At 46.4% G+C, this 27985-nt stretch overlaps 2 protein-coding genes and 1 non-coding gene across 4 annotated transcripts in view; 1 reads left to right on the top strand and 2 right to left on the bottom strand.

Annotated features, from left to right (window-relative positions):
* Npr1 (natriuretic peptide receptor 1) overlaps positions 1-8040 on the bottom strand; it is a 15518-nt gene extending 7478 nt beyond the window's left edge. Inside the window, exons 1-13 of one of the 2 annotated variants that reach the window (XM_076932818.1) lie at positions 7875-8040; positions 6424-7416; positions 5431-5630; positions 4752-4865; positions 4219-4354; positions 3837-3928; positions 3077-3212; positions 2804-2888; positions 1583-1703; positions 1018-1092; positions 731-808; positions 321-425; positions 10-81 (exon numbers count right to left, since the gene is read on the bottom strand). In XM_076932818.1, the coding sequence (XP_076788933.1) occupies positions 10-81; positions 321-425; positions 731-808; positions 1018-1092; positions 1583-1703; positions 2804-2888; positions 3077-3212; positions 3837-3928; positions 4219-4354; positions 4752-4865; positions 5431-5630; positions 6424-7141 (1932 nt within the window). In that variant the 5' untranslated portion in view covers positions 7142-7416; positions 7875-8040. Of the gene's footprint in view, positions 1-9; positions 82-320; positions 426-730; positions 809-1017; positions 1093-1582; positions 1704-2803; positions 2889-3076; positions 3213-3836; positions 3929-4218; positions 4355-4751; positions 4866-5430; positions 5631-6423; positions 7541-7874 lie in introns of those variants that run through there. The other variant, XM_034500197.2, reaches the window with a different exon arrangement.
* Positions 8041-15245: 7205 nt separating this feature from the next.
* Positions 15246-15317, bottom strand: Trnam-cau (transfer RNA methionine (anticodon CAU)). Its single transcript has one exon. It is a non-coding gene; the product is annotated as a tRNA-Met (tRNA).
* A 168-nt stretch (positions 15318-15485) lies between these two features.
* On the top strand, positions 15486-26982 carry Ilf2 (interleukin enhancer binding factor 2). The gene is made up of 14 exons (XM_034499925.2): positions 15486-15628; positions 16362-16421; positions 16853-16895; positions 20036-20140; positions 20429-20506; positions 20830-20932; positions 21964-22029; positions 23217-23333; positions 24325-24403; positions 24838-24925; positions 25516-25577; positions 25648-25762; positions 25894-25984; positions 26466-26982. The coding sequence occupies exons 1-14, from the start codon at positions 15624-15626 to the stop codon at positions 26624-26626; spliced, it is 1173 nt and encodes a 390-aa protein (XP_034355816.1). The 5' UTR covers positions 15486-15623; the 3' UTR covers positions 26627-26982.
* Positions 26983-27985: the final 1003 nt, after the last annotated feature.

Consider the following 27985-nt stretch of genomic DNA (forward strand, 5'->3'; position numbering starts at 1 on the left):
TGGACTCACCTTGACAATGTCATTGGTGAGTGAGTACCGAAACATCCAGTCCAGGGTAATACTCTCATTCTCTAGAATGTCCTGCTGGGGCAGCAAGAGTCAGACCCCCTGGGAGTAGGAGGAGGGTACAAGGGAGCTACTGGCGTAAGCTTGGACACTTGGATTTACTGGAGTGCCATGCCCACCCCCCACTCCCATTTACAGAGAGGGCCAAGAAAGGCCAGAAAGTGGGAGCTTATCTGGGCTGCCTCTTGGTCAGTGGGGTAAGAGCCAGGGCTAGAACCCAGGCTTCTTGACACATTCCCTCTTGTCCCACTCACCTGTAGGCTCCCACGGGGACAGTACTCTGTGAGGATACAGATGTTGGGGGGGTCGGTGCAAGCACCCACAAATCTGGTCAAGTGCTCATTCTGCACATCCCGCATCTGCAGGTTGGGACAGCATCAAGGCCCTGGCAGAGGCTTCAAACCTCACCAAGTCACATGTTTGTTAACGTCCTTTCTCAGAATCAGATTCCTAAGCCCTTGATTTCCTGCCTGTATCTGTGAGGACAACCTGTCTAGTCCCTGGAGGACCAGTGATCTCTCATCTTATGACTGATCTCCTTCTTCCTACCCACAAGACTCAAGGGCCCATCCCAGATGTATAGATTCCCCCATTATCAGTTCTGTTGGCTGACTCTCTTGGAGTACCCATGGGGCCCTTCCCAAGCCTTGCTCCCCTACATTACATGTTTAAGTTCAAACAGGACTTTTCGTGTCAGCTCAATGCGTTTCCGGTTCACATGTTTCACAGCCACAAGGTTGCCCTGAGCAAGAAATGGAGATTTATTATCCGGAAGATGGTCTGAGACCCTCATCTGCTTCTGAAACCCATCCATGAGCCCAGCTCTCTACCTGCTTCTAAAAGCTCACCCCTGCTCGGGGACCACCCAGAGCCCTCCTCAGAACCATCTCTTAGTCCTCAGAGCACACTCCACCCCGGTCCCAAGGATCAGCAATCTTTCCCTAGACCTACCTTATAATATGCTGTCTTGGCAAAGACTTGGAACTGGCCCTCCGTGGTTAGCAGGGAGCCATAATTGGAGCCTCGCTACAGAAATGAACAATAGTCATTTATTGGTCAGCCCAGAGGTCATTCTGCATCCTGGAAGTTCTAGATTCAATCATACTGCCCCTTATCTGTGTCACCCTCCAGAGTTAGGGTCTCACTCTTTAGCTCAGGCTGCCCTGGAACTTGTAGCAATGCTACTGCCTCAGCTGCCCAGGCTACGATTGGTTGCAGGTGAGACTCATACCTGTGTATTTACTTAGACTGTCTCCTTTGACCCTTGAGAGAGCCTTGTTACAGAGGCTGTAACTGCAACCCTCATCTAAGACAATGTCAGCGTGAGCAAGTGAAGGCAGAGCCAGGTCTCATTCTGTGGCACAGGCTAGCCTCAAACCTACAGCAATCTTGTCCTAACCTCCCAAGTCCTGGGTCCAGGTGAGTCACATCATCTAGAAGAACCGTCCGCTAACTCATCAGCCACTGCCCTTGGTACTCAGCCATTCCCATCCTCCAGAGACAGTAGTGTCCTCACCCCGCTCAGGGTCAGCCGGCTGCCAGTGCTCCGAAGGTGCCTGTCCAGGCTGCTGGGCTGCAAGTCCTCCCAGCGCACCCGCCACAACTCTGAGACCAGCTCCTTTTCCAGCTGCATCTTCCTGGAATGTGAAGCCTGCACCTGAGCCCCTAGCCCTGGTGGGGTTCAGAGTACTGGGACATCCCACATGCTAATGCTTGAGGGAGTCCTGTTCTCAGAACTGAGAGCTGGGAGGCTTGGGGCCTGAGGGAAATTCTAACAGCGGCTCTTATCCCAGAGAGAGGTCACTTCAGTTTTCTTCCTTGGAAACTGGAGGCCTCTGTATTTTTTTTTTTTTTTTTTTTTCCGAGACAGGGATCTCAAGGGATCTCACTATGCAGCCTAGGTTGTCCTGGTGCTCCCTATGTAGACCAGGCTGGCCTTGAACTCACTGAGATCCACCTGCTGGGAGTAAAGCTATGCGCACCATACCCAGCTTCTACTTCATTCCTAATTATTACAGGATGCAGTGTCCTGAGTGTGGAAGTGCCTGGTGCACATGCTCAGTCAGCACTGCTCTCTTCCCTCTTTTTTACTGTTTCCTCACCCCTCTCTGTACTTTCATTTCCACATGCATTGGGGGTGGGGATGGGGGTGGGGAGGGAGGCAGGAGTGGGCCCCTTTTCCAGTCTAGGGTCAGCAGTTTGTCATGCAGAACCAACTCCTTTGGGTTAGTACCTGAAGTTTATTTGTTTGTTTGCTTTTTGTTTTTTTGTTTTTTGTTTTTTGTTTTTTTTTTTGGACAGGGTTTCTCTGTGTGTAGCCCTGGCTGCCCTGGAACACTCTCTATAGACCAGGCTGGCCTTGAACTCACAGATTCACCTGTGTCTGCCTCCTGTGTTGGGATTAAAGACGTGTGCCACCACTGCCCAGCTAGCTACCTCAAGGTTTTGAACTACTGCTTTCTATCTGGCCTCAGCAAAGGATGCCAGTTCCACATCAGCATCCACTCTGCTCTGAAGTCACTTCCCAGCTGCTTTGTGGTGGCTTTAACCCAGCCGGAACCAACCTGACTGAGCCATGCTTTCCAGACTCCCACTGGAACTTCTGCCTCCTCACTGAGGGAATGAAAGAAGTATTCTTTCCCACATTAGGCTCCCTTCCAGGTCTCCTCTCCTCCAGCTCCCTTTTCTGTGCTCCTGTCTCCCCAGCCTCACCCCACACCCCTGTGCCTTAACTTACCTGTATATGAAGAAAGACACAATCAGAAAGCTAACCAGAGAGAGGCTGCCCACCAAAGCCAGAACCTCCAGTGTGGAAAAGTGGTCTGTGGGAGAGTCCAAGTTGTAGAAGAGAGACTAGGGTTAGACAATGGGAAGGAGGGATCATCTAATAGTCAGTCAACTGATATGATAAAGGAAGGGAAGTGAAGTCCGAGCAAGCAAGCCTCTGTTAAATCCCCTGGGGAGGAGGCAATGGCTCCACAACAGGATTCTGGAAGTGTGGGCTGGTCACCTTGGTTGCAGGCTGGGTTCTCATTGTCAAAGCCACATTTAGGGACATCAGGAGGTGGGTATCCCCGAGGCCAGTATAATTTGTTTTCTGACACAGCCATCAGCTCCTGGGAAGTACCATTAAAGTTCAGGACAACCTGAGGGAGAACAAGAGAGGTGAGTGCCTGTAGCCTCCTGTACCATCCTGTCGCCTGCTTGCCAGTCTACTTCCTGGACCTGCATCCGGACTACCAACTACTCACTAGATTCCTGCTGTGACTATCCATGAATCTTCAAATCCAGGCCCAATGTCATTAAGGGGCAAAAACTTGAACACTCAAAGGCTTTTCAGAGAAACACCCATATGGAACCCCAACCCTATACTCAGGGAGTTGGAATTGGTTGCAAGACAGAAATAATTCCTCAGGTACACTTCCAGTCCTGATCCCTCTATGTCCCCTCCATGTCTTCACTAGTAGATCTGGATCTTGGTGCCTTTGACCCCTTTCCCTTCCTGTCCTTGCTAGGATGGGATCCCACCTGCCTTAGGAACTCAAGTAAGGACTCTCTGTTCCCTCCTCAGACCTGGGGTTCTCTGAGGGAGGAAGTCTGCATCATTTTGGTTGCTCCCACACTCAGGAGTTGAGCCTGCCTTATTTAGTGTCTCATAGCTCTCCAAAGAATAAGCAGATACCTGACAGGGTTGTGGGGTGGAGTGGGGTTAGGAAGATGAGACAACATTCTGGCGAGGCATTGTCTTCTTGGTGTATGTGTGAACTCACCCTGAAGGCACCTGTCTCTGGATCCATATCCCAGAGAGAGAAATCGGTCTCCCGATCTCCATTTCTATCAATTTTCAGGTATCCTGTCACACCTAGGGCCATAGGGGAGGAAGACTGTGTTTGGAAATAATGGAGGCTTAGAGATGCCTTACTTCATCCCCCCACCCTCCAGAGATGTAGACATTAGTGTGGCTCTCTGCACAGCGATGCAAAGGACAGCTGTGCTGGCTGTGGACATGGCAGCCTTGGCTTGCAAAATTTTATGAAACTTAGGAGACCCAGCTGGGTAACAGGCTTCTTGTGGTCTCCTGCTGGGACACCTGAAGCTCGCTCTCACTTCCAGCCCCAAAGCAGCCTATTCCAGTTAATTCTAGGTCCTGACCTTGGAAGCTTCGGTTCCACATCCGCTTCGTGATGTTCTCTCCGTCGGTGACAGTGCCCCCCTGTGCCAGAGTCTCTGTTACTGCCTGGATATAGAGCAGGAGCCCGTCATGGAAGGATGCTGGGATGATATTTTTCTGTAGAAGCAAGCAGAGCACAGGCAGGGCAGATAGATAAAGGGCTCAGAGTGACAGAGTGTGGCACTGTGGAAAGGGAACTGGAGGAGGGGGTAGTGGGAACTTGGCAGGGGATAGAGAAAACAGCCATATTCCACACAAATAGGACTGCCTAAAAGATACTTTTGCACCTACAATTCTCCCGACTGTCAGTCATGCTAAGCAGGGCCGCTTGCATTTCCCTTGTGAGGACTTTAGGTTCAAGGGTTAAATTTGCCACTGTCCCTCTCCACCATCAGGAGATAGAGAAATAATAGGAAGGGAGAAAGGGGAGATGGGATGCTGAAATGGCCAGAGTAGGATGGAGTAACAGAGAGTTATGAATTAGGGTCTGAAGAGCCACACAGAAGGATCCTACCAGGCCATCCTCCATGGTGAAATTGAACTTCTTGTTAGCCAGGAGTTTTAGCTGCTTCAGGAATTCCAAGTACTCAGGGTTATCAGGCTCTTTGTAAGTAATAATTTTGGCAGCCTAAGGAAGGAATCATTGAGAAGAGGAGTGGTAGGAGCTGACTCCAGTGCTTCCTGTATCCTGTATCCTAATCATCTGGGGCCCGCCTCCGAGACCAGCTTGTTTAGGTCAGGATCAAGCTTTTAATCCTAGCACTCAGGAGCCAGAGCAAGAGAATTTTTGAGTTTGAGGCCAGCCTGGTCCGTATAATAAGCTCCAGGACAGCCAGGAATACACAGAGAGACTCTGACTCAAACAAAACAAAATCACAAACAAACAAACACCAAGAAAAACAATAAATATTAAATAATAACAAGAACACATTGAACCCTGCATGAGATGGCTCCTATGCTTGAGCAAAAGGATTCAAGTGCTGTCTAGTCCTCCTGTCTTTAATATCCTCCTGCTTCAGGCCTAGACAATCATCTGTTTAGCCTCCTGGCTCTGAAGTCCTTAAATCCCATGAAGTCCATGGTTCGACTCTAAGACTATCAAAAACCCATTTTCTGGAATCATTTCAGAATGTAGGGGCAAAGTGCCCAGAAATGATGAGTCCTACACCTGGGCTTCAAACCTCAGCACTCACCTGAAAGGCCTGGCGGGCACTCCTGTCCCGCCCATCTCCTCTTTCCCAGGGCTTCCTGGGAACAGGGCCCTGGGCACCCTGAAGGCTTTGCCCAAACACATCCAGGTGGAAGAAAACATAGTCCTCCCCAGTCAGGCCAGCATCCAGGGCCAGCAGCATCAGATTCCTGAAGGCATCCGGAGAGCTGCAGATGTAGATAACTGAAGGAAAAGGAGGAAGAAGAAGAGAAGGCAGAGGAAGAAGAGAAGAGAAGAGAGGAGAGGAGAGGAGAGGAGAGGAGAGGAGAGGAGAGGAGAGGAGAGGAGAGGAGAAGAGAGGAGAGAGAACCATATGAATGAACACACAATACTACAAAGAAGGGAATTTTGATTTGTATGTAGTCTTTAAAGGACAGCAACTCTTGGCTCAGTCTGTGCCTTGTCAAGGGACCGTGAAAGATGGAAGAAGGATGTGTGCCCGGTCGGAAGAGATAGAGAGGAATGAGAGGAAGGAAGAGAAGGTGGGCAAGGTGTGTGTGTGTGTGTATGTGTGTGTGTATGTGTGTGTGTGTGTTTGGGGGGGGGCAAGATTGCAGGAAGAATCAGAGAGTGGCCAGCTGGAGAAGGGACCTGAGAGCTCAAGACCTCGTGTGGAGCACAATAGAAGAAACTGGAGGAGAGAGATCTTGGTTGGGTAGAGCGAAAACAGGAGGGAAAAGAGCCAGGAAGCTGAGGGCGCAGTAGCGCTAGTACTAGGCCCTTCCGCGCTTAAGTCAAGAAAGTCCGCAGCAGGAAGGTCAGCAAGGGAGACAGGAGAGGAGGGGAGGGGAGGAGGAGAGGGTAGGAATGCAAACCCTGCGCGGAGAGAAAGAACTAGAATCTCCGAGGTAGGAAAGCCGTGTTGGGCAAGACTCTAAGAGGAGGAAGCCTGGCCCCCAAAGGAGGAATGCCAGGCTGTGGACTGGCCGGGAGATGAGGCCGCGCGAGCCAGCTGTCCGGTGGGTGCCAGCCTCACCTCTGCCTTTGCTCCGCACGGTCCCCAGTAGCTTGGTGTAGTGGTCCGGGTCGCCCTCGACGAACTCCTGGTGATTCACTGTGATGTTGAGGCGGTCACGCACCCGCATGTACAGCCCCTCCACGATGAAGAAGCAAGGCCGGTCATCGTCCAGCCGATCTGTATGATCTGCATAGAGCACCAGCGCCTGGTGCTCCCAGCCCAGCTGTTGATGTAGCGCGGTCACGAAGTCGCCCAGCTTAACATGGCTGGGCCCTGTGCGGGTGGTTAGCGCGTACTCATCCTTGACCCCGATGCCCAGAGCCGGGGCGCCGGCGGTCAGCAGCGGCACCCGCCAGTGCGCAGTGAAGCGCCCCACCGGGGCCGCGGAGTACACACAGCCGGGGCCCAGGAACACCGCGGGGCTGTGCTCCCACTTGAGGTCCACCGCGGCCAGCGGTGCGGCGGTGTCGGAGCAGACGCCCGCAGTGTTCTCGCTGCTGCCCAGCACCATGCGGACCGTCCAACCCGGCAGCAAGTCCGGCCGAGCATTCACCCGCTCGAGAGCGAGTTCCACAGCTGGCCCTACACGCGCCCAGGACCACGGGTACGAGGTGTTGGTCAGCGGCAGCACCACGGCCACGGTCAGGTCGCCCGCGTGGCCGCCCCGGAGCAGCAGCAGTGGCGGCAGCAGCAGCAGCGCCCTTAGGCGCGGACGGACGGGTCGGGAACCCGGCATGGCCTCAGCGAGCGCAGCGACGGGGCAGCGTTGTCACCATGGTCTGATCGCCGTCCTCGGGCTCAGCGGCGAGGGTCGGGCGTCTAGAGCGACCGAGCCATAGCGAGGGAGGCGGGTGAGTTGAAGCCGCAGCCCCGAGGCACGCTGCCTGTAGAGGCTGCGACGGTCCGGCCGTCGAGCGGGAGCGTCCGAGAGCGGGGAGCGCTTCAGAGCAGGTGGGGGCGAGCGCGGCACCCGAAGGGAGTCGGTGGAGAGCAAGCGAACGAGGGGGCGATCTAAGGAGAGCGAGGCGAGAGGGAGCGCCAGCAAGGAAAGGGGAGTGTGAGCTCGCGCTTGCCCCAGGAGTGTGCCAGAAGGGGCGTCCGGCTGGCCCAAGTCTCCGGCCGTTCCGGAGGCGGGCGGGGGTGGGTGGGTGGGGGACGGGACCACAAGGTCCCGAGCCAGGCAGCGAATCCTCCCCTCCCAGATTCGGTGACAAGAGAGCCGGGGGAGCCAATCCCCGCTCTTTAACTCCTTCCTCCCGGCCCTGACTACGGCTGGCTCCCACCCTAGCGTGCGCCACTTATTGCTGACCCTGTTCCCGCTGCGCTGTCGCTGCGCGATGTTTCCCTCCCCTGGCAGCACCCGCGGGCGGGGCGCCTAGGCCGCGGGGCGGGGCGGGGGGGACCAGGGCTGAGGAAGGAGGTGTGAGGAAGCTGCCCCCCGACCCTACCTCCTGTGCCCTCTCTTCTACCTGGCTCCTACGGAAGAGGAAAGTAGAGGCTTGTTTGGATCTTGGCAGGAAAAGGTGTGTGCGGCTATAGGAGTTTGGGAGGGTTTCTGGAAAAGGCAATCAAGTAGAAGCCAGCCAGAGTCCGGGTTACCCAGTCCTTCAGTGGGTACTTCCCCTTTCTTCTTCGCCGCCTCCTAGATCGCACAGATTAACAGAGCAAGATGACCAGGTGGAGGGTGGAGTTAACTCTTTAGTTCCCAAATAATGATGGAAACTGGGGAGAGAGAGTGGGTGGCTAGAGAAGAGATGTAACGTCGTGTGAGTATTTTGTGTGGATGATTATTAAAATGGGACTGCGAAATTCTGGTTGGAACTGACCATGGGAAGAATAAATGAAGAAGCGAGTGCTGCTGGTGGTGGTGGGGAAACACCAAAACTGCTGGACCTTTGGGACAGAATGCCATGGGATTAGTCTGCCCTCTAATGGTCATCCGGATTCATTAACCGTATTGCGCCATCAACTTCGCCAGCTTTAAGCCCAAACAGGATCTAAGGTCACATTTCAAGAGGACCGCTGTGTCAAGTGCCAGTTTACGTGTGTGTGTGTGTGTGTGTGTGTGTGTGTATGTATACTTTTGAGGACAAATAACCATAACGCAATATACTTAAAGCACCGCAAAAGAGACAAGGGATATGCCCAGAGACCGAGATGAGGGCTATTAATTCCAACTGGATTGGAGAAAGGAGAACTTCCAAAGAGAGAAAAAAACTCACTGAGGGTCAAAGAATGAAAAAGGGTATTTGGGGTTGGAAACATTTATTATAATAAATGTAAGAACATTTATTGCCCTTCCAGAGGACCAGAGTTCGGTTCCCAGCACCTACATCAAGTGGCTCACATACAATTATTCTGGCTCCGGGGGATTCTATACCTCTGTGCACACACACACACACACACACACACACGTGGAAAGAGCAAACTGTTGAAGTCTGTTTTCTATACAGTCTCTCCCGTTTAATTTATTTATCCTCATTCATATTTACTTTTTTATTTTTATTTCATTGTCCATGCTTTAAAAGCCATCAGATGGCTGGATGGTCCTGGCTCATGCCTGTAATCACAGAGCTTCTGAGGCAGAGGCAGGGAGATAGATTTTTTTTTTTTTTTGGTTTTTCGAGACAGGGTTTTTCTGTGTAGCCCTGGCTGTCCTGGAACTCACTCTGTAGACCAGGCTGGCTTCGAACTCAGAAATCCGCCTGCCTCTGCCTCCCAAGTGCTGGGATTAAAGGCGTGCGCCACCACCGCCTGGCTGAGATAGATCTCTTAGTTCAAGGCCAGCCTGGTCTACAGAGAGAGTTCCAGGACAGCCTGGGCTACACAGAGAAACATTATTTCAGAAACCAAAATAGCAGATGGTTATAAATATTTGTGTTTCTGGGTTTTTAAAGTAGTTTTTCTTAAATTTTAAGTCTGTGTGAGTCTATCCATGTAAGTGAAAGCCAGAAGGCACCGGGTCCCCTGGAGCTGGAGTTCCAAACAGTTGTCAGCCATGTTTCCAGGTGCTGGGAACAGAACTGAAGCATGCCAGTACAGAGGTGAGTCCTCCTGACTGCTGGGCCCTTCTCTAAGCTCCTGATTAAAAAAAAAAATTATATTTATGTGTGTGTGCATGTGTGTGTGTGTGTGTGTGAGAGAGAGAGAGAGAGAGAGAGAGAGAGAGAGAGAGAGAGAGAGAGAGAGAGAGAGAGAGCAGGAGTACCTTTAGAAGCCCGAAGAGGGCTTTTGTTGCCCTGGAGCTAGAGTTTCAAGTAGTTGTGACCCACACAGGTGCTGGGACTCTAACTTGGACCATGCCCTCTGTAACAGCAGCAAGCTCTCTTAACCACTGAGCCATGTCTCTATCCTCCTATTTTTCCTGAAAGATTGAAAAGTTAGCACCATAGGTCCTGTGTCCCTTACGGCACAAACAATGGGAGTAAGTGCCCACGGCCTCCCTGATGGCGAATCATCACGGTCTCTACCCACCTTATCTCAAGTACATTACCTGACTGCTATAGGAGTCTGCATTGTTAATCCTGAGCTGGGAAGTACATTACCTGACTGCTATAGGAGTCTGCATTGTTAATCCCGAGCTGGGAAGTGGGAATGCTTGAGCAGGAAGTAGGCCAGAGGAAATGAGGTCAGTAAAGCTTTTGTGTGGCAGGTGTTTGTTGTGTGGTAAGAAGCAGAGCAGAGTCCACATGTAGAGGTGTATAGGAGATGGAAACTGTTTTGTAAACAGGGTCAGTGGGCCTCTGAGAAGAGAAGGATCTGAGAGACATTAACCTCTTCAGTCGATAACAAACAAAAGGTTTGGGTGGGTGGTAATTTATTGAATGTGAGGTGCCTATAGATACTCAAGTAGAGGTTCCCGTGGTTCCCATATGCTTCTGGTAAAGCCGGAGCTCGGGGAGAATGACCGGATTAGAAACATCATTAGGTTATTGAATTCTTGCCAGTATGGTGGACTAAATCGGGAGCTGCAAACAGCTACAATGTTGGTTGAATTATTTTTTAGGATGAGCAAAGATAATCTAATCAGGAAGCTTTTAGTGGTTGTCAGCTAAGGACGAAGGCAAAGTTCAAGGAATAAGGCCTGGGGCTCCAGTGAAAAGAATAGATGATCAGTGTCCCCTTCTTTCTTTCTCCTTTCCCCTTCAACAGCATTCACACCACCCTTCCTATATCTCTGTCTTTAGGGTAGCGGTGCCCTCACGGACCTCAAAAGTCCCTCCTTCCTCAATCTCCTCATCCATCCACACGCTAGTGAACAAAGGTACACCTTGCACATACCAGGTCAAAGTTGTGGTCTGGGTGATCCCAGGTCTCAGCAATGGCACTGGTGCTGTTCAGCATGCACACAGCTCAGTGTGGTTGGTTCAGGTCTCTAGCAGGCAACACTGGGAGAGGTGTATGCCAGCCTTGAGGCCATCAGGGTATGAGACTAAAAGCTACATGCTGTACATGGTCTCATGGGTGGCAAACATAACATTGACCTCTTTAGCAACCACATCACCAGACCACAACAGGCATCAAACCCCTGTGCTTACCATGGTGAGGTCACATTTTATCATATGATTGGCTAGCTCAGAGTAAGTATTTGTGGTCTTTGCTGAAGAGCCTTGCTCCTGATAGGCTTTCTCAGCAGAGAAGACAGGGCTATATGCAGGAAGGTGGAAATGGAAATCTATCAAATGGAAGGGGGACAGTGACGGGAGATAGGAACTGCCTAAGGTGGCAATTAAGGTTAATGTAGGTTGGGTGCTCAATATCGGAGTTTCTGGAACAGATGTCCTAGAGGACCTCACTGTCTACCATGAAGACACAATCGGAGCTCTGCAAGATCATGAAGGTGGAGTTGTAGGGTTCAAAGACAGCCATGAAAACTTGGGGCTGGCTAAGTGAGGAACTCCAGCTGTAATCAGCATAGAGACTTAGCATCAAGGAGAACCTAGAGCCATTTTCCTATCAAAGGTATGGAAAAACAAGACTTGAGCACCTGCTAGTCGGCTTATAAATTCCGTCTAAGACTGAGTCATTGATCTCAGTGTTCATGGGTAGTCCTTCCTGGCGTAGTTACTGGCAACATCTCCCTTGCCTATAATGAACTGCTCGTGATGGAAAAGCTGGAGGTGTATCAGTCAAACTCCATCTTTTTTTAACTTTTAAAAGATTTGTTTACATATTCAAATGAGTGCTCTATTTGCATGTATGACTGCATGACAGAAAAGGTCATCAAATTCCATGATCGCTGTGAGCCGCCATGTGAGTGGTGGGAACTGAACTCAAAACCTCTGGGAGAGTAGACAGTACTCCTAACCACTGAGCCAGCTCTCCAAGCCATAGGTTCCATCTTCATTAACTGTTGTCAGCACACACTTGTCAGCATCTGTTTCACTAAATGAGGTATTGAAAAAATCATCTCCTCCTACAATAGTCTTGTCATTTGGCATTTGCTTATCATACAGGTCAGTATGGACACAAATCTACTCCTGCAAGGTGCTACAGGTTAGGAGAAGGAAGCACCAGGTCCTGGTTACCTTCCCCTATAAGCAAGAATCAGGTGAATAATGCATTGAGAAAAATAAAAGACGTCTTGCTCAATATCTTTAGCCATCAGGGGAGTGAAAATCAAAGTTATTTTTAGATTCTATCTTATATTGTCAGAATGGTTATTATCAATAACACAAGTGATAGCCCACACTGGGGAGAATGTAGAACATGGGGAACCTTCCTCCGTTGATGGCAGCAGTGCAAACTAGCACAGCTACTATAGAAATTAAGATGGCAGTTTCCTGGAGAGTTGGAAATCTATCTACCTCAATGCCAAGCTATACCACTTTGGGCATATATCCAAAGGATGCTCCCTCCTACCACAAGGCACTCGCTCAACCATATTCATTGCACTTTTTTTTTTGTAATAGCCAGAAACTGTAAATAACCTACATGTCCTTCAACATTAAGTTAAAGATGGATAAAGAAAATGTGGCACATTTACACAATGAAGTTAAAAACAGTGACATCATAAAATTTGCAGGCAAATTGATGTAACTAGAAAAGATCATCCTGAGTGAGGTAAACCAGACCCAGAAAGACATGCATGGTATGTACTTATAAGTGGACATCAGCTGTTAGGTCAAGTACCATCATGCTACGATCTTCTGGGAAGGGTAAACAGATTTTGTTGGTGGGTGGGGCTGGGAACAGGAGGGATCAACCAGGGAGGGGAGGGGGAAATGGAACAACAGAGCTCTGGGAGAGATGACTGGAATTGGGGTGGGGGCATTTGGAGGTTGATGTAGAAACCCAGTGCAGTGGACACTCCCTGGAATCTGTGAGAGTAGCCCTAGTGAGGTCTCCTATTACTGGGGGATATGGAGGGTGAACTGGCCTTCTTTTATAACCAGGCAAGGCTCCTAGCAGTGGGAATGGGACACCAACCCAGCCACAAACCTTTTGGTCTACAATCTATTGTGCCTACGAGACATGCTGGGGTAATGGTGGCATGGCACAGAAATTATGGAAGTGGCCAACCAATGACTGGTCGAACTTGTGGCCCACTGCACTAGAGGGATTCCAAGTCTGACACTCCCTGGATGACCAGGAACCAGCCCAGAGACCTAGAATAGAACCAAACACAACTGGCCCAAAAATCAAAACAAGACAAGTCAATGTAATGATTCCTGGTGATATTCTGATACTCATAGATTGGTGCCTAGTGAAATAGTCATCAGAGAGGCTTCCTCCAGAAACTGATGGGAGCAGATGCAGAGACCCACAACCAAACACTAGGGGGATCCAAGGGAACCCAGAAGAAGAGGGGCAAGAAGGATTGTAGAAGCCAGAGGGGTAGAGGACACTATGAGAACACAGAATCAAGGCTGGGGGGGGGGGGGGGGCTCACAGAAACTGAAGCAGTAAATCCAAACTACATGTGGGTCCAAGCTAGGTCATCTGCATATACTTTATGATTGTATAGTTTGATATTCTTGTGGGACTGCCAGCAATTGGAGTGGGTGTTGTTTCTGACTCTTTTAGGCAAAGTTTACATAGAGAGACGATGTGGAGTAGATCCTAAGGACCCAGGAAAAGGTAGAAGACTCACCGGGACTTGGCTGTGGCAAGTTCTCTTCACCTCAAATCATGCACACATAATAATAAATAAGCTTTATTTTTTGCAACAGCTTAAAATATGTTTTAGATTTACTTATTTTATGTGTATGAGTGTTTTGCTCGAATATATATCTGCACACCATGAGCATGCCTGATTCCTGTGGATGTCAGAGAACTATGTTCAACCCCCTGGAACTGGAGTACAGACAGTTGTGAGCCACCATATGGGTGAAGGGAATTGACACTTCTTGGTCCTCTGCAAGAGTAAACAAGTGCTCTTAACTGCTGGGCCATCTTTCCAGTCCCTAAATAAATAAACACTTCTTCTTCTTCTTCTCCTTCTCCTTCTCCTTCTCCTTCTCCTTCTCCTTCTCCTTCTCCTTCTCCTTCTCCTTCTCCTTCTCCTTCTCCTTCTCCTCCTCCTCCTCCTCCTCCTCCTCCTCCTCCTCCTCCTCCTCCTCCTCCTCCTTCTCCTTCTCCTTCTTCTTCTCCTTCTATTATTATTCATTTTTATTTATTTATTTATTTATTTATTTATTTTTGAGATTGGGTTTCTCAAGTTCCTGGCTGTCCTGGAACTTGCTCTGTAGATCAAAGGCCAGCTTCAAATTCAGAGATCTGCCTGCCTCTGCCTCCCCAGTGCTGGGATTAAGGGCATGCGCCACAAGGTCGGGTTTAAATATTTATTTTATGTTAAGTTATGTATGTGTATGAATAGATGCTTGTGCGTATAATGCCCCAGAGGGCAGAAGAGATTGCCTGAATCCTAGTCCCCTGAAAGAGCAGTGCACTCTCTTGACTGCTGAGCCATTTCTGAGCCAGCCCCAATAAAAAGGAAATCTAAAGGCAAACCTAACCCATGATAGTAGAAATTCAGCATGGTTACCTTTCGGAGATGGCAAAATACTGTTTTTGTGAAGCAGGCTCTCCCCATGTAGACTTATCTGGCATGGACTGATTACAGAGAATAGTCTGACCTTCAGCTCACAGAGATCCTGCTGCCGCTGCCTCCCAGGTGCTATAATTAAAGGCATGCTCCACCATGTTTGTCAAAATATCCTTTTTAAAATAAAAATTCTGTTTTATTTATTTATGTTGTATTTATGGGTGTCACCACACACACACCATTCATAGTGAGGTCGGAGAACAAAATGCAGAAATCGCTGCTTTCCTTCCACTATGTGTCTCAGAGGTGGAACTCAGGTAGTTGTGATTATACCTGCTGACTCATCTTGCCGACGCGATAAAGTATTCCTTATTTTAATGTAGATGGGGTTAGGTTACTTGGAAGGAATATATGCCTACGAAAGTAAATAATACATCAATACTTGTCGGAATCACCTAACGTAGGGAAGTGGAGAGGATCTGGGTGGAATTAGGGAAGACAAATACATGATCAAGATATATTGTATAAATTTTTTTCAATAAAAAGAATCATATAATAGTAATAATATTGAGGGAATAATGGTGGTAAGCGGAACTAAGTTCTTTCTGACATTTCCATGAGGTAAAAGTTATGTTTTCTGGTGAGGTGACACATGCCGGAGATTGTTGAGTTTGATGACAGCTCGGGCTACATTAACGGGTATTATGTAAGCCAGGATGACCAAGCAAGACGCTATCTTAAAAAAAAAAAAAAAAAAAAAAGTTGGAGAAGAAGAAAGAATTATGTCTCTTGTTATGGAAAAGTAAATTTAATTGTATTATCAAAACAAGAAGACAAAAAACAAAGTCTCCGATAGCAGAGGATGGTTTCGATCCATCGACCTCTGGGTTATGGGCCCAGCACGCTTCCGCTGCGCCACTCTGCTACCTACTGGCAGAGTTGGCTTTTCTGTCCATAAAAGACCTTACTATTCACAGACTCAACTCTGCGCGCCCTCTACTGTTAGTGGGAAAAATTGCCTTCATCCCTGTTATGTCTTATTGGTTGGCTCCTTTACAGGACATTTTTCATTGGTTGCAGTGTTAACCAATAAATGCGCAGGACGGAGTGAGGCGGGAGCCTATCGCGCAGGCGTTTGTTGGGACACGCCGGCCAGACGTTTCTCTGCTAGCCTGCTTCTTCCAAGGGAAGAGCGGTAGAGTGGCCTCCATTGTTCAGGATTAAGCGGGCCATGAGGTAAGTGGACAGAGGTGCTTGAAAGTTCCTGCCGAAGCCTCGGGGGGCAGGCTGAAATGGATTCGGAGGAACAAGGGCCTGTATCTGGGCGGCTGGCGGAAAGCCTGGAGGCTGGCGGACTCCGGGAATCGGGCCTTGAGGGGCCGGGGCCCAGCAGGGGGTTGTGTTGTTACCTGGGTCTCGGGGGCGGGGAGGGCATGGAGGAGAGGTCTCAACGGACCAGGAAGATCACCTCCATGCGCAGCGCGTTGCGCATTTTTCTGGTACCCAGTGTTTGACCAGTAGGACATGCCTCGTAACTGTTTTGCTGTATTAATAAATGAGAAGTCACTTTACTCCGAATATCAGGACTGGTGTGCCTCACGATCGTGGGTTACTTAGTAGGAGAGGGTATGTATATCAGGTTCTGAAATTCGTATTTTCCTGATGTGAACCCTGATAGAATCTTGAATTAGAAGTGGGGTGTGGTGTCGCAAGCTGCAATCACAGCACTTGGGAGGCAAGGCAGGAAATACATAAGACTGTCTCAAAAACAGAACAAAAAGAAAAAGTCTAGAATTAGGATGTCATGGGAGTGGGACTGGGCACCATTTGGAATCGGGGAGAAGTGAGCATGAAATATCCATCCACTTACGTAGTTGGAGGCGGTCAAGGTAATTCAAATTGAAATAACATTGATGGTATGATGGAGACCTTTTTCAGCGAAATGAGAGTAAAATGTCTGTATTTTTAGGGGTGACAGAGGACGCGGTCGTGGTGGGCGCTTTGGTTCCAGAGGAGGGCCTGGAGGAGGGTGAGTGTGGCTGTTGGCATCTTTGTCTTGGTTTGTTTCAGTAGATAGGGGTTTGGAGTAGATTGTTCTATTTGATTTTGCAAAAGCCATGCAAGGCATTTCTTTTCCTTTTGTCCTGCTAAGTGAGTTTGTCCTTTTGCTAAGAATGATACAGCTCAGAAAGTCTTTAATTCTTTTTTTTTTTTTTTTTTTTTTTTGGTTTTTCGAGACAGGGTTTCTCTGTGTAGCCCTGGCTGTCCTGGAACTCACTCTGTAGACCAGGCTGGCCTTGAACTCAGAAATCCACCTGCCTCTGCCTCCCAAGTGCTGGGATTAAAGGCGTGCGCCACCACCGCCCGGCTAAGTCTTTAATTCTTAAGACAGAATTGTTGCATTGTGTACCTCTCGTTTGCTTTCTGCGTGAATAATTTTGTATTGTTTTCACATTTCAGGTTCAGGCCTTTTGTGCCCCATATCCCTTTTGATTTCTATTTGGTGAGTATTTTGGCTTTGGAGGGCTTTCTTGGCTACTGCTCACTTACAGGTGTAGAAGTGGAGCTCAGAGCCTCCTTGCTCATGAAGTCAGATACTGTTTGAAGTAGGATTCAAGAATAGATCTGTTCTTTGTTTGAGTGTGGGTCTTCTGTATGATTGGCTAGCCTGGAACTCTATATGTATACGGAGCTGACTGAAAATTCACCATAGATCTATACCCCTAATACCTAGTTTTATTATTATATTTATTATATATCACTATCTACTTATAGCTATAACTACAGGTATAATGACTCTAGTAGAGGACACAAGTTTTTCCCAGTTCTTATATAACAGTGCACGTCTATCTGTAACTCTGATTTCCAAAGATCTTAAGTCTCTGTTAACATCCACAGGCTCTTGCACACAGGATACACTGTGGCACTCATATGCATAAATAACTATTAAAAAAACAAGCTAATTCACCAGCCAGTCTTTAAAGATACTGTAATCCTTTTATAATCCCTGGAATGGAAGCCTAAGCAGTAGGACCACATTGAGGATTCAAGGCCAGCCTGGACTACTATAGTGAAACGTTTCAACAAGAACAAAACATAGAAAATAGTGTAAATAGATAGGGAAGATAATTCCTGTACAGTTTGATTGTAATATTTGTCTAGAAAATATTTTCTTAAAATAATATTTAGGGCTTATTTTGAGACAGTGTCTGTGTATATATAACCTTGTCTGGCCTGGAACTCAGAGATCTGCCTGCCTTTGCCTCCAGACTGCTAAAGGTGTGCACTCTGGATAATACATGGTGGATTAGAATCAGTTCCGTTCTTCATTTATGCTTGGATTTTTACACAGGGTTTTTCTGTGTAGCCCTGGCTGCCCTGGAACTCAGAAACCCACCTGTGTCTGCCTCCTGAGTGTGTGCCACCACTGCCACCTGGCTTGCCTTTTTAAAAATTTCATGTGTATGCATAAAGTGCTTGTCTATAAATATGTTTCCACCTGTGTGCTTGGTTCCTTTGGAGGCTACAAGAGGTTTGTCAGGTTGTGAGCTGCCATGGATATGCTAGGATCAAATCTGGTTCCTCTGCAAGAGTAGCAAATACTCTCACCTGCTGAGTTCTCTCTAGCTTCTGGCTAATTTCTCTCTCTGTGTGTGTGTGTGTGTGTGTGTGTATATGTGTAGACAGGGTTTCCTTGGCTGTCCTGGAACTCGGTCTGTAGACCAGGCTGGTCTGGAATGTACAGAGATCTGCCTGCCTCTGCCTCCTGAGTGCTGGGATTAAAGATAAGGGCCACCACCACCTGACCTTTATTTTTTTTTTTTTTTAATATAAAGGTAATGAGTACTCAGGCTGCTGTTGTAACTCAGTTGGTAGAGTGCTTGCCTGGCATGCACAGAGCCCAGAGCATTTCATATATAAGTATGGGGTACATACCTATAATCCAGATACAAAGGAGGGTAAGATTACAGTCATCCTCAGCCACATAGCAAAGTCAGGTCAGCCTGGAATTTATATAAGACCCTGTCTCAAAAAGAAAACAACAGAAAAACAAGGTTTGCAATTGGTCGTGAACATCGGAAGGAGTTAAAAACAAGTGTTGCAAGGTGTACTGGCTTTTGGACTGGAGAGATGGCTCAGTGGTTAAGAGCACTGACTGCCCTTCCAGAGGTCCTGAGTTCAATTCCCAACAACCACATGGTGGCTCACGACCATTTGTAATGGGATCTGATGCTCTCTTCTGGTATGTCTGAAGACAGCTACAGTGTACTCATACAAACAAATAAATGCTTTTTTTTTTTTTTTTTTTTTTTTTTTTAAAAGTGTACTGGCTTTGAAATGGAGTAGATGGGGAAAAATAGAATTCAATGTAGAAGGCTCTGGTTTTTGTTTTTTGAATTCTTTTATTTTGTTTTTTTGTTTTGTTTTGTTTTGTTTTGTTTTGTTTTGTTTTCTTGAGACAGGGTTTCTCTCTGTAGCCCTGGCTAACCTGGAACTCACTCTGTAGACCAGGCTGGCCTGGAACTCAGAAATCCGCCTGCCTCTGCCTCCCAAGTGCTGGGATTAAAGGCGTGTGCCACCACTGCCTGGCTGTTTTTTGAATTCTAAAGATTTATGTGTGAGTGTATGACTGTATTTATGTGCAGAACACAGATGCCTAGTACCAGAGGAAGGTGACAAGGGAGTCAGATTCCTTGGAACTGTAGTTACTGGTGGTTGTGAGACCCACGCAGGTGCTGGGAACTGAACCTGGGCCCTCTAAGAACAGCCAGTGCTTTTAACTGCTAAGTCATTCCTCTAGCCCCTATTATTATTATTATTATTATTATTATTATTATTATTATTAAATTATGTACATTGGTGTTTTGTCTCCATTTATATCTGTGTGAGGGTGTTAGATCCTCTGGAAGTGAAATTACAGAGAATTGTGAGCTGCCATGTGGGCACTAGGAATTGAATCTGGGTCCTCTGCAAAAGTGTCTGAGCCATCTCCCCAGTCTCTCTATTTTATATTTTAAAAAGTGCCTTTTATTACATTTATTACTACTTGTACACCACAGCAAGTGTGTGGCGATCAATCAGAGGGTGACCTGCAGGACTGATGACTCCGCCTTTATTGCCAAGCCATCTCACTGGGTCCTGTTTATATATTTTTGAGACCAGATCTCATGAAGCTGGTTTTGAACTGCTTGTTCTCCTGTCTCTTTCTTCAAAGAGCTGGGATTACAAGGATATAACAGGTTTGTTTTTTGTTTTTTTTTTTTTTCCTCTTGTAGTATCAGAAAAAAAATCTCTTGTGTATTTTCTTTCTCATTTATTTTTGTTTTTCAAGACAGGGTTTCTCTGCTTAGTTCTGGTTGTCCTGGAACTTACTCCATAGACCAAGCTGGCCTCAAACTTACAGAGATCTGATTTTTAAGGTTTATTTATGTAGCTTATGTATATCAGTGCCCTGTCTGCACATATGTCAGAAGAGGGAATTGGATCCCATTACAGATGGTTGTGAGCCACCATGTGGTTATTCAGAATTGAACTCAAGACTTCTGGAAGAGGAGTCAGTGCTCTTAAACCACTGAGCCATCTCTTCAGTCCCTCTTCTGTGAATTATTTTTGATAAATAACATAATTTAATTTCTGGTTTAGTGTGAAATGGCTTTTCCCCGGGTGAAGCCAGCACCTGATGAAACCTCCTTCAGTGAAGCCCTGCTGAAGCGGAATCAAGACCTTGCTCCTAATTCTGCTGAGCAGGTATGTGCTTTCCTCGGGCTGTGTTAAAAGCCTAGAGTTAATGAACCGTTACTCTGTCTTGCTAAGGAGAGTGTTGTGTTGCCTGGAATTGTAAGCCAGTGGTAGACACTTGAGGCCCTAGGTTTCATTCCCATCAAGAGTGCTGTCAGAGCCCAAACTTCTCTGGGTGTGAAATTATTCATCTCCCTTCTTATTTTAGGTGGAGAGTCTGGTAATGATGATGCAGATTAAATATATGTTGTGTGTAATTTTTGGCTTTAGGATATTTTTACTTTGTGATGTTTTCAGGCTTCTATCCTTTCTTTGGTGACAAAAATCAACAATGTGATTGACAACTTGATTGTGGCTCCAGGGACATTTGAAGTGGTGAGTTTTTGATGACTTAATCCTAAGAAATGGTATCCCTGCTGGTATGGAAATTTCCTTGGCCCTTGCCTGTTAATCTTTTAGTTGTCTGTTATCCAAATCAGAGCCTAAAATGAAAAAGTTCAGAGAATTGTAGAATTCCTGATCTTGAGGACAAGATTGTATCACTGGTCAGCTAGCCATGTCCAGGCTTCTGGGGTTATCTGGGGGATGTGATTTCATCATGGCTGCTTCCAAATTTGGGTATTAAGAAGCATCTGAAATGGTTCTATGAGGACTCACACCTTTGTTTTTCTAAACTTTGCTGAAATCCCTTTCCACAGCAAATTGAAGAAGTCCGGCAGGTAGGGTCGTATAAAAAGGGGACGATGACTACAGGACACAATGTGGCCGACCTGGTAGTAATACTAAAGATTCTGCCAACATGTAAGTGTATTTCTTATCTTTCTCTGTTAGGGATGGTGCACAGGGCCTTGGGCATGTTAGCTTGTCATGGAATGCCTGAAAGCACAGGGTCCCTCAGGGTTTGAGCTTGTTACTCAATATGGAGTGGCCATAGCAGTCAGGTCAGTGTAGGTCAAAGGTTAGCAGGACCTTTTTTTCTTTTCTTTCTTTCAAAGATTTTAATGGATCTATTTCTATTAGTGCTATGGGTGTATGTATGCATGCATGCCGTGTACATGCCTTGGGGCTTATGGAGGTTAGAAGAGGACTTAGATCTCCTGGAACTGGAGTTACAGATGATTATAAACCACCAAATGGATGTTGGGAACTGAATCCAAGTCCTCTACAAGAGGAAGAAGTGCTCTTAACCTCTGAGGCCTTTCTTCAGCCCCTCCAGCCCACTTCCCTAGGCACTGAGATTAGATTTAGGGCTAGTAATACTTGAAGCCCAGATTAACTTATTTATTTCATCACTATTTGTATGTGAATATATGGAAGGAAAATAGCAAATTTATTGTTTATTTACTTACTGTTTTGAAGCAAGGTCTCACTATATGTAGCCCTAGCTGTCTTCTGACTTGCAGAGATCTGCTTCTCTCTACCTTCTGAGTGTTGTTATTAAAGGTGTATACCATCATACCAGACTGTTTGTTTGTTTGTTGTTGTATATGTGTAAAGTGGTAGTGGCATACACCTTTAGTCCCAGCACTCGGGAGGCAGACGCAGCCAGGTATCTGGGTTTGAGGCCAGGGTTATACAGGGAAACCCTGTCTCAAAAAATAAAAACAAAAGAAAACCAAAAAAAGAGAAAGAAAAAAAAAAAAGATGTGTATACCCAAGGATTCTCATATTCCAAATTCTGTCTGTTTCATTGCCCTGGTAAGAGTGTTCATTCTAATTGAGTAAGCTTCAATCTGTGGGGTAGAAATAGAGATGCCAAGTTGTTTACTAACAGGAAATGTACATGAAATACAATACTGTAACATTCCTTATATCCCTTCTCTCCACTCTAGTGGAAGCTGTGGCCGCCCTGGGGAACAAGGTTGTGGAGAGCCTAAGGGCTCAGGACCCCGCAGAAGGTGGGAGTCAGGCTTTGTTGTTAAATATGTGTGTAGTGGCCACAGCAGCTGGTCTGACAGCAGTCAGGTCAGTGCAGGGCAAAGGTCAGCAGGAGTCTCAGATAGTCAGTTTATTTTATTATGAAAGGTGGGTTATGTGATAGACTGGCTTCACATTATATTCCTCCAGCCTCAGCCTCCCAAGTGCTAGGATCATAGATAGGGGTATACCACTGAACTCTTAATTTCTGTGTGAGAACTCTGTAATTCAGAAATAACCCTTAGTTTAAAGGTCTAATGCTTGTGTGTGAGTGTGTGTGGTGTTGAGGTGGAACACAGCACCTCTCATACATGCTGGGCAGTAGTTTGCACTGAGCTTCCTGTTCAGGCCTCTTGTTGCCTCAGGTTTCATGTTCTGTCCTCTCCCCTAACTTTTTCATGTAGTCAGGTTGGTCTAATGCTAATGATCTTCTCCTTGCTGCCTCCTTCCGCCCGCTGACTTACTGGTATCCGAGCTCTTACCGATGTGTTTTGGTACATGCTTATTAATCCCAGCACTTGGAAGCATGAGCAGGAGGATCTGAAGTCTGAGACCAGCCTTCAGTACATACACATCTTGTCTCAAAAACTGAGTAACCTACTGCCAGAAAACTGACATGTTTAACCAGATGTGGCATACCTCTAACCCCAGCAGTTGAAAACTGGGGCAGGGGGATTGGTAATTTAAGGCCAGCTTGAACTGTATACATAGAAAGACCTTATGTCACAAACAAAACAAAGGCTGGGTTGATACAGCTTAGTTGGTAGAGTACATGTTAATGTGTGTGAAGTTCTGATCGGAACTCAGCATTATATACATCAGCCTTGCTGGCACATGCTTCTACTCAAGACTGCTGAGGTGGAGGAAGGAGGAATTCAAAGTCATCCTTGGCTTCATAATGTGTTAGGAGGCAGCCTGAGCTACACGAGATCTTGTCTCAAAAGTTATATGGCTCAGTGGGGTAAATGTGCTTGCCACCAAGCCTGATGACTTGAATTCATTCCGTGGGACCTGCATGGTAGGAGAGAACGGGTCCCTGAGGGCTGTCCTTTTGGTCTCTATAGGAATGTGAGTGTTCCTACTCTCATACGCTCTAAAGAAATACAATGTTTTTAAAAATCAAAACAGAACAAATATGTTTTACATCTTGGTTATCTTGTTCTTTTAGTTTTGACCATGCTGACTAATGAAACTGGCTTTGAGATTAGCTCTTCTGATGCTACGGTGAAAATTCTCATTACAACCGTGCCACCCAATCTCCGAAAACTGGATCCGGAACTCCATCGTAAGTCTCCCCAGTCCTCATTGCTGAGAAATATGGGGGGGTGGAGGTTAGGGGGCACAGATAGCCAAAGCTTTGACACTTTCTGGAAATGTTAGTATTCTGTCAACTGTAAAGGAGTTTTGCCTTCCCTGTAATTTGTAGTTAATGTTACCAGCTCCCTAGTGACTTGTGTTGTGGGTGTTTGGCTACACGCTTTGGTTCCTGGAAGATGGCACTCTTGCACCCGACCAGGAGCTGTATTTTGGATCCGAAAATGAAATATACACACACATTAGCTTTTTTTGTTTGTTTTTGTTCTTCAAGACAGGGTTTCTCTGTATAGCCCTGGCTGTCCTGGAACTCACTCTGTAGACCAGGCTGGCCTTGAACTCAGAAATCTGCCTGCCTCTGCCTCCCAGTGCTGGGATTAAAGGCGTGTGCCACCACTGCCAGTCTGGTTTTTTAAAATGCCTTGGCTGCCTCAAGGCTGGGCATTCCCAAACTCCCCCTGCCTCATGCCGGGTTGGAGAAGTGGCCACTCACCCGAAATCTCACATGGCTGGTTGGTATTCTCTATTCCTCTCTGCAGTTCTTCTCTGTGTCCTACTCTTAATTGTTCTGCCCGGTGCCTAGCCATTGGCTGTTGGTATTTTTATTGATTGATCAAAAACCAATTGGAGACAAGTACCTTCAGTGTCTGGACATGCAGATTCCTGATTGAATCAAAGCATAGAACCAGTCTCCCACATTTTCAAAGTCTTAAAAAGGATTGTAGAAGAAAAAAAAAACTTGAAGAAAAAGATAAAAGCTTGTATAAATTTAGTGAAGGGAACTAGACTAGTGGAAAGGATAAATGTGCTGTATGTTTTCAGATTTGGCTGGGGAGGAACAGCAGTGTTAGACAAATGGCTGCTACCTTAGCCGCGTCACACTTCTGGATGGGTATTGATTGGGATTGAATAGATTGCACATGTAATTGGAAAGATTTTTAGCCTGTTGTACTTGTCTTCAGTGGATATCAAGGTGTTGCAGAGTGCCTTAGCGGCCATCCGGCATGCCCGCTGGTTTGAAGAAAATGCTTCTCAGTCCACGTAAGTCTCACTGGTCATTTGTATAAAATAATCTTCTGAGGAGTGTAGTGGTTTTGGCCTGTAATCCAACAACCGTGAATAACAAACAGTACAGGCCCTACTTTATCTGATAGAGCTGTTTCAGATGTGATGTTTTTTTACCTAAAATATATTGCATATATACATACATATATACACACACATACACATACATACATATAATTTTGTTGTATGCATGTGTGTACATACGTACATGTCATAGTCGTGTGTAGTCTGAGCACAACTTTAAGTTCTCTTCCGTGAGTCTTAAGGATTGAACTCAAGTTTGTCAGACTTATGGTACAAATGCCTTTCTTTGCTGAGCCAGCTGGTAGACACTGTATATATATTTCTCTAAATAGTGCAGCTGGCTTTGAACGATGTTATTATCTCTAATTCCTGGGTCTCTTATTCAGAGTTAAAGTTCTCATCAGATTGCTAAAGGATTTACGGATTCGTTTTCCTGGCTTTGAGCCTCTCACACCCTGGATCCTTGACCTACTTGTAAGTAAAAAGGGGAGGCTGAGGGTGTAGCCTGTGTGGAGTGCTTCACTAGTGTGTGAGAGTCTCTAGGTCAGTTGCCAGCACTGCACAAAGGAACAGGGTGCGTTGGGGGCACTCTTTGTCTAGATTTACTTTTCATTTCTTTTTTGAAATAGGGTTCCTTTGTGTAGCCCTGGCTGTTGTGGAACTTGCTTTGTAGACCAGGCTGGCCTCAGACTCATGTCTGTCTTTGCCTCCATAGTACTGGGATTAAAGGCGTCAAGAAACACCTGAAACTTGATTACTCTTAAACCTCCCAACATTAGAAATTCAATGAAGCTTAAGAAAAATTTTGGTCATTCTTAAGAGAGGCTGAGGCAGGAGCATTTTGAGTTAGAGGTAGTCATGGTTCCCTAGGGAGACAGGAAAGTTTAGTGAGTGAACAGTCCAAGAAGACTGGAAGTCCACTGTTTGACTGAGGTTTTAGTAGTCAGTGGAATAGTTACTGCTGTCAGCTCATTATTGCTAGTTTTCCTCATGACTTACAAGTTTTAGTTTGTTTAAATATGGAATTGCCAGATAGCACACCTACCAGACTTACTCTCTTCCAGGGCCACTATGCTGTAATGAACAACCCCACCAGACAGCCTTTGGCCCTGAATGTGGCATACAGGTATAACTCACTTCTCTGGGTTTTGGTTATAAGCTGTTTTGTATGCTTTCTAAGTGTCTTTGTGTTTCAGGCGCTGCTTGCAGATTCTGGCTGCAGGGCTGTTCTTACCAGGGTCAGTGGGCATCACTGACCCCTGTGAGAGTGGTAACTTCAGGGTACACACAGTTATGACCCTAGAACAGCAGGTATGAAGACAACCACAAAATGAGTGGGGTTCTGGCCGTTCTGGCCAAGGACCAGGGGACCTGTTTCACACAGACGTTAGTCATGTATGGTCTGTTTATTTTGGCTCCTTTATTTTCTCCTTGTTCTTCAGGACATGGTCTGCTACACAGCTCAGACTCTGGTTCGAATTCTCTCCCATGGAGGCTTTAGGAAGATCCTTGGCCAAGAGGGGGATGCCAGCTGTAAGTTATCTCTGTGGTGTGGTTCGGGGATTCTGAACTATAGAAAAGCTATGTCTTAAGGTGTGTTCCGAGCCCCTCCATGTCCCCTTCGCCCGCGAAAAAGGACACGTGAGGCAATGTTCGGGTGGTTACTACAACGAGGCTTTACTTCTTGTATAAGCAGAAGTGGAAAGACGGAAAGCCAGGAAAAGGCACTGCTTAAATACACCCTAGAGTGATGTGTTCACTTCTGATTGGCTGTTCACTCATTACCCATAATACGCCCCGGGATGGGCAGTGACTTTGGCGCGCTTTTTGCCTTTTGCACCTGCGCAGTCAGTTGTTTACTAGTAGGAGGACAGGATGCCCGCGCCATCTTGTAATGGCGAATGTTGACACGCTCACTGCGGCTCCCAACAAAGGTGGTCTAATATTAATGAATATAGTTTATGTTGTTTACTGGGCTGTTTGTAAGAAGTTGGTTTTATCCTGTCTCTTCTAGATCTTGCTTCTGAAATATCTACCTGGGATGGAGTGATTGTGACACCTTCAGAAAAGGCTTATGAGAAGCCGCCTGAGAAGAAGGAAGGAGAGGAAGAAGAGGAGAACACAGAAGAACCACCTCAAGGGGAAGAAGAAGAAAGCATGGAGACTCAGGAGTGACCTTCCCTTTATTGTTTATCCTCAAGGAAGAACCTAAGCCAGCCACCATGGGGCTTTAGATGGTGGCATTTCTGTGGCATAGGGAAATAGCAGGAAGGAAAACTGTAAAGAAAAACAAAAACAAAACAAAACAAAAAAAAACGCTACTGTTTTGATGGTGGCTAAGCAGCTAGACGTCTCCCCTTTGTGACTGCACATGCCATCCGTCCATCTGTGATGAAGCAGAAGGCCACACATTCCCAATAGCTAACCCTAACCACTCCCAACCAGTATTGTTTATTGAAATGTTGTAACTGTTGTTGAGTATCTGAGGATTTTTTTTTCTAAGAAAAATGATTAAAGTACTTCCTACTGGGGCTTTTGATTTTATTTTTCTTCAATATGTAGCAACTACTTTTGGCTTCTATACACTTCATTAGAATTCAAGTTGAGTCCTTTATTATAAACACTGATATTGCTGTTTCAAAGTACGTAAATTAAAAGTACTGGGTTCCTGGGATATCATTTAAGCATTGTGATGGTTAATTGGCCTAAAATACCTGAATTTTCTGCAAAGGATTAACCCTAAATGTGGATGAAAGCATCTTAGGAGTTCAGTGCCCAGACAGAATAAAGGGATAAATGACAGAGTCCAGCATTCTTGGAAGCTTGATTACCTCACATTCTCATGTCTCAAAACAGGCCCCAAAACATGGGTCAAGGTGACCATGACCTGAACCCTTTGAAACCATAGTACAATAAATTCTTTTTTTGTTAAAATAACCAATATAAGCATTTATTTAATAATGCTGAGCAGTTCTTAATATAGTCAAGCCAGGGTGGTCAAGAGGATAAATTTACCTTGACTTTACCTAAATCCTCAATTGTAAACAAAGTGAAGTTATAGGTAAAGGAAACTCTGTCCAGGCCCAAGTAATAAGAGTAACAGTATGGTTAACACTGGTTAACTAGGCTTGGGAAGGATGGCGCTTGATATGTAACTTTAAGAGAATGGATGTTTTGCTTGCATGTATATCTGCATAATGTATGTGTGCTGGGCCCCCAAAAGGCCAGATGAGGGCATTAGATTCCCCTGGGACTGGAGTTAGAGCCTGCTGTGAGTCACTATGTGGGTGCTGGGAACTGAACTCCATTTGGAAGAACCACCAGTGCTCTCGACCATTGAGCCATCTCTCTAGCCCTTAAATTATGTAGCCTAAACAACAAGATCACAAACGCTTAGGGACTCTTAGCTGTCAAGGCTCTGCCCTTGACCTTGGATCCTCATGTTATCTGACATGTTCTCCTTGGGCAGTAATGAAGGCGAGAGTTGTGATACTTGTTAACAGGAGTTAACCTAAACTGTGTATGATTCTGGGA

This window comes from Arvicanthis niloticus, chromosome 4 (genome assembly GCF_011762505.2).
Source record: "Arvicanthis niloticus isolate mArvNil1 chromosome 4, mArvNil1.pat.X, whole genome shotgun sequence".
Classification (NCBI taxonomy): Eukaryota; Metazoa; Chordata; class Mammalia; order Rodentia; family Muridae; genus Arvicanthis; species Arvicanthis niloticus.

Bases quoted from the DNA above. Each gene is read 5' to 3' on its own strand.
- Ilf2 (XM_034499925.2), top strand. The intron at 24,926-25,515 runs GTAAGTAAAAAG...ACTCTCTTCCAG, and splicing joins CCTGGATCCTTGACCTACTT to GGCCACTATGCTGTAATGAA. The intron at 25,578-25,647 runs GTATAACTCACT...TTTGTGTTTCAG, and splicing joins GCCCTGAATGTGGCATACAG to GCGCTGCTTGCAGATTCTGG.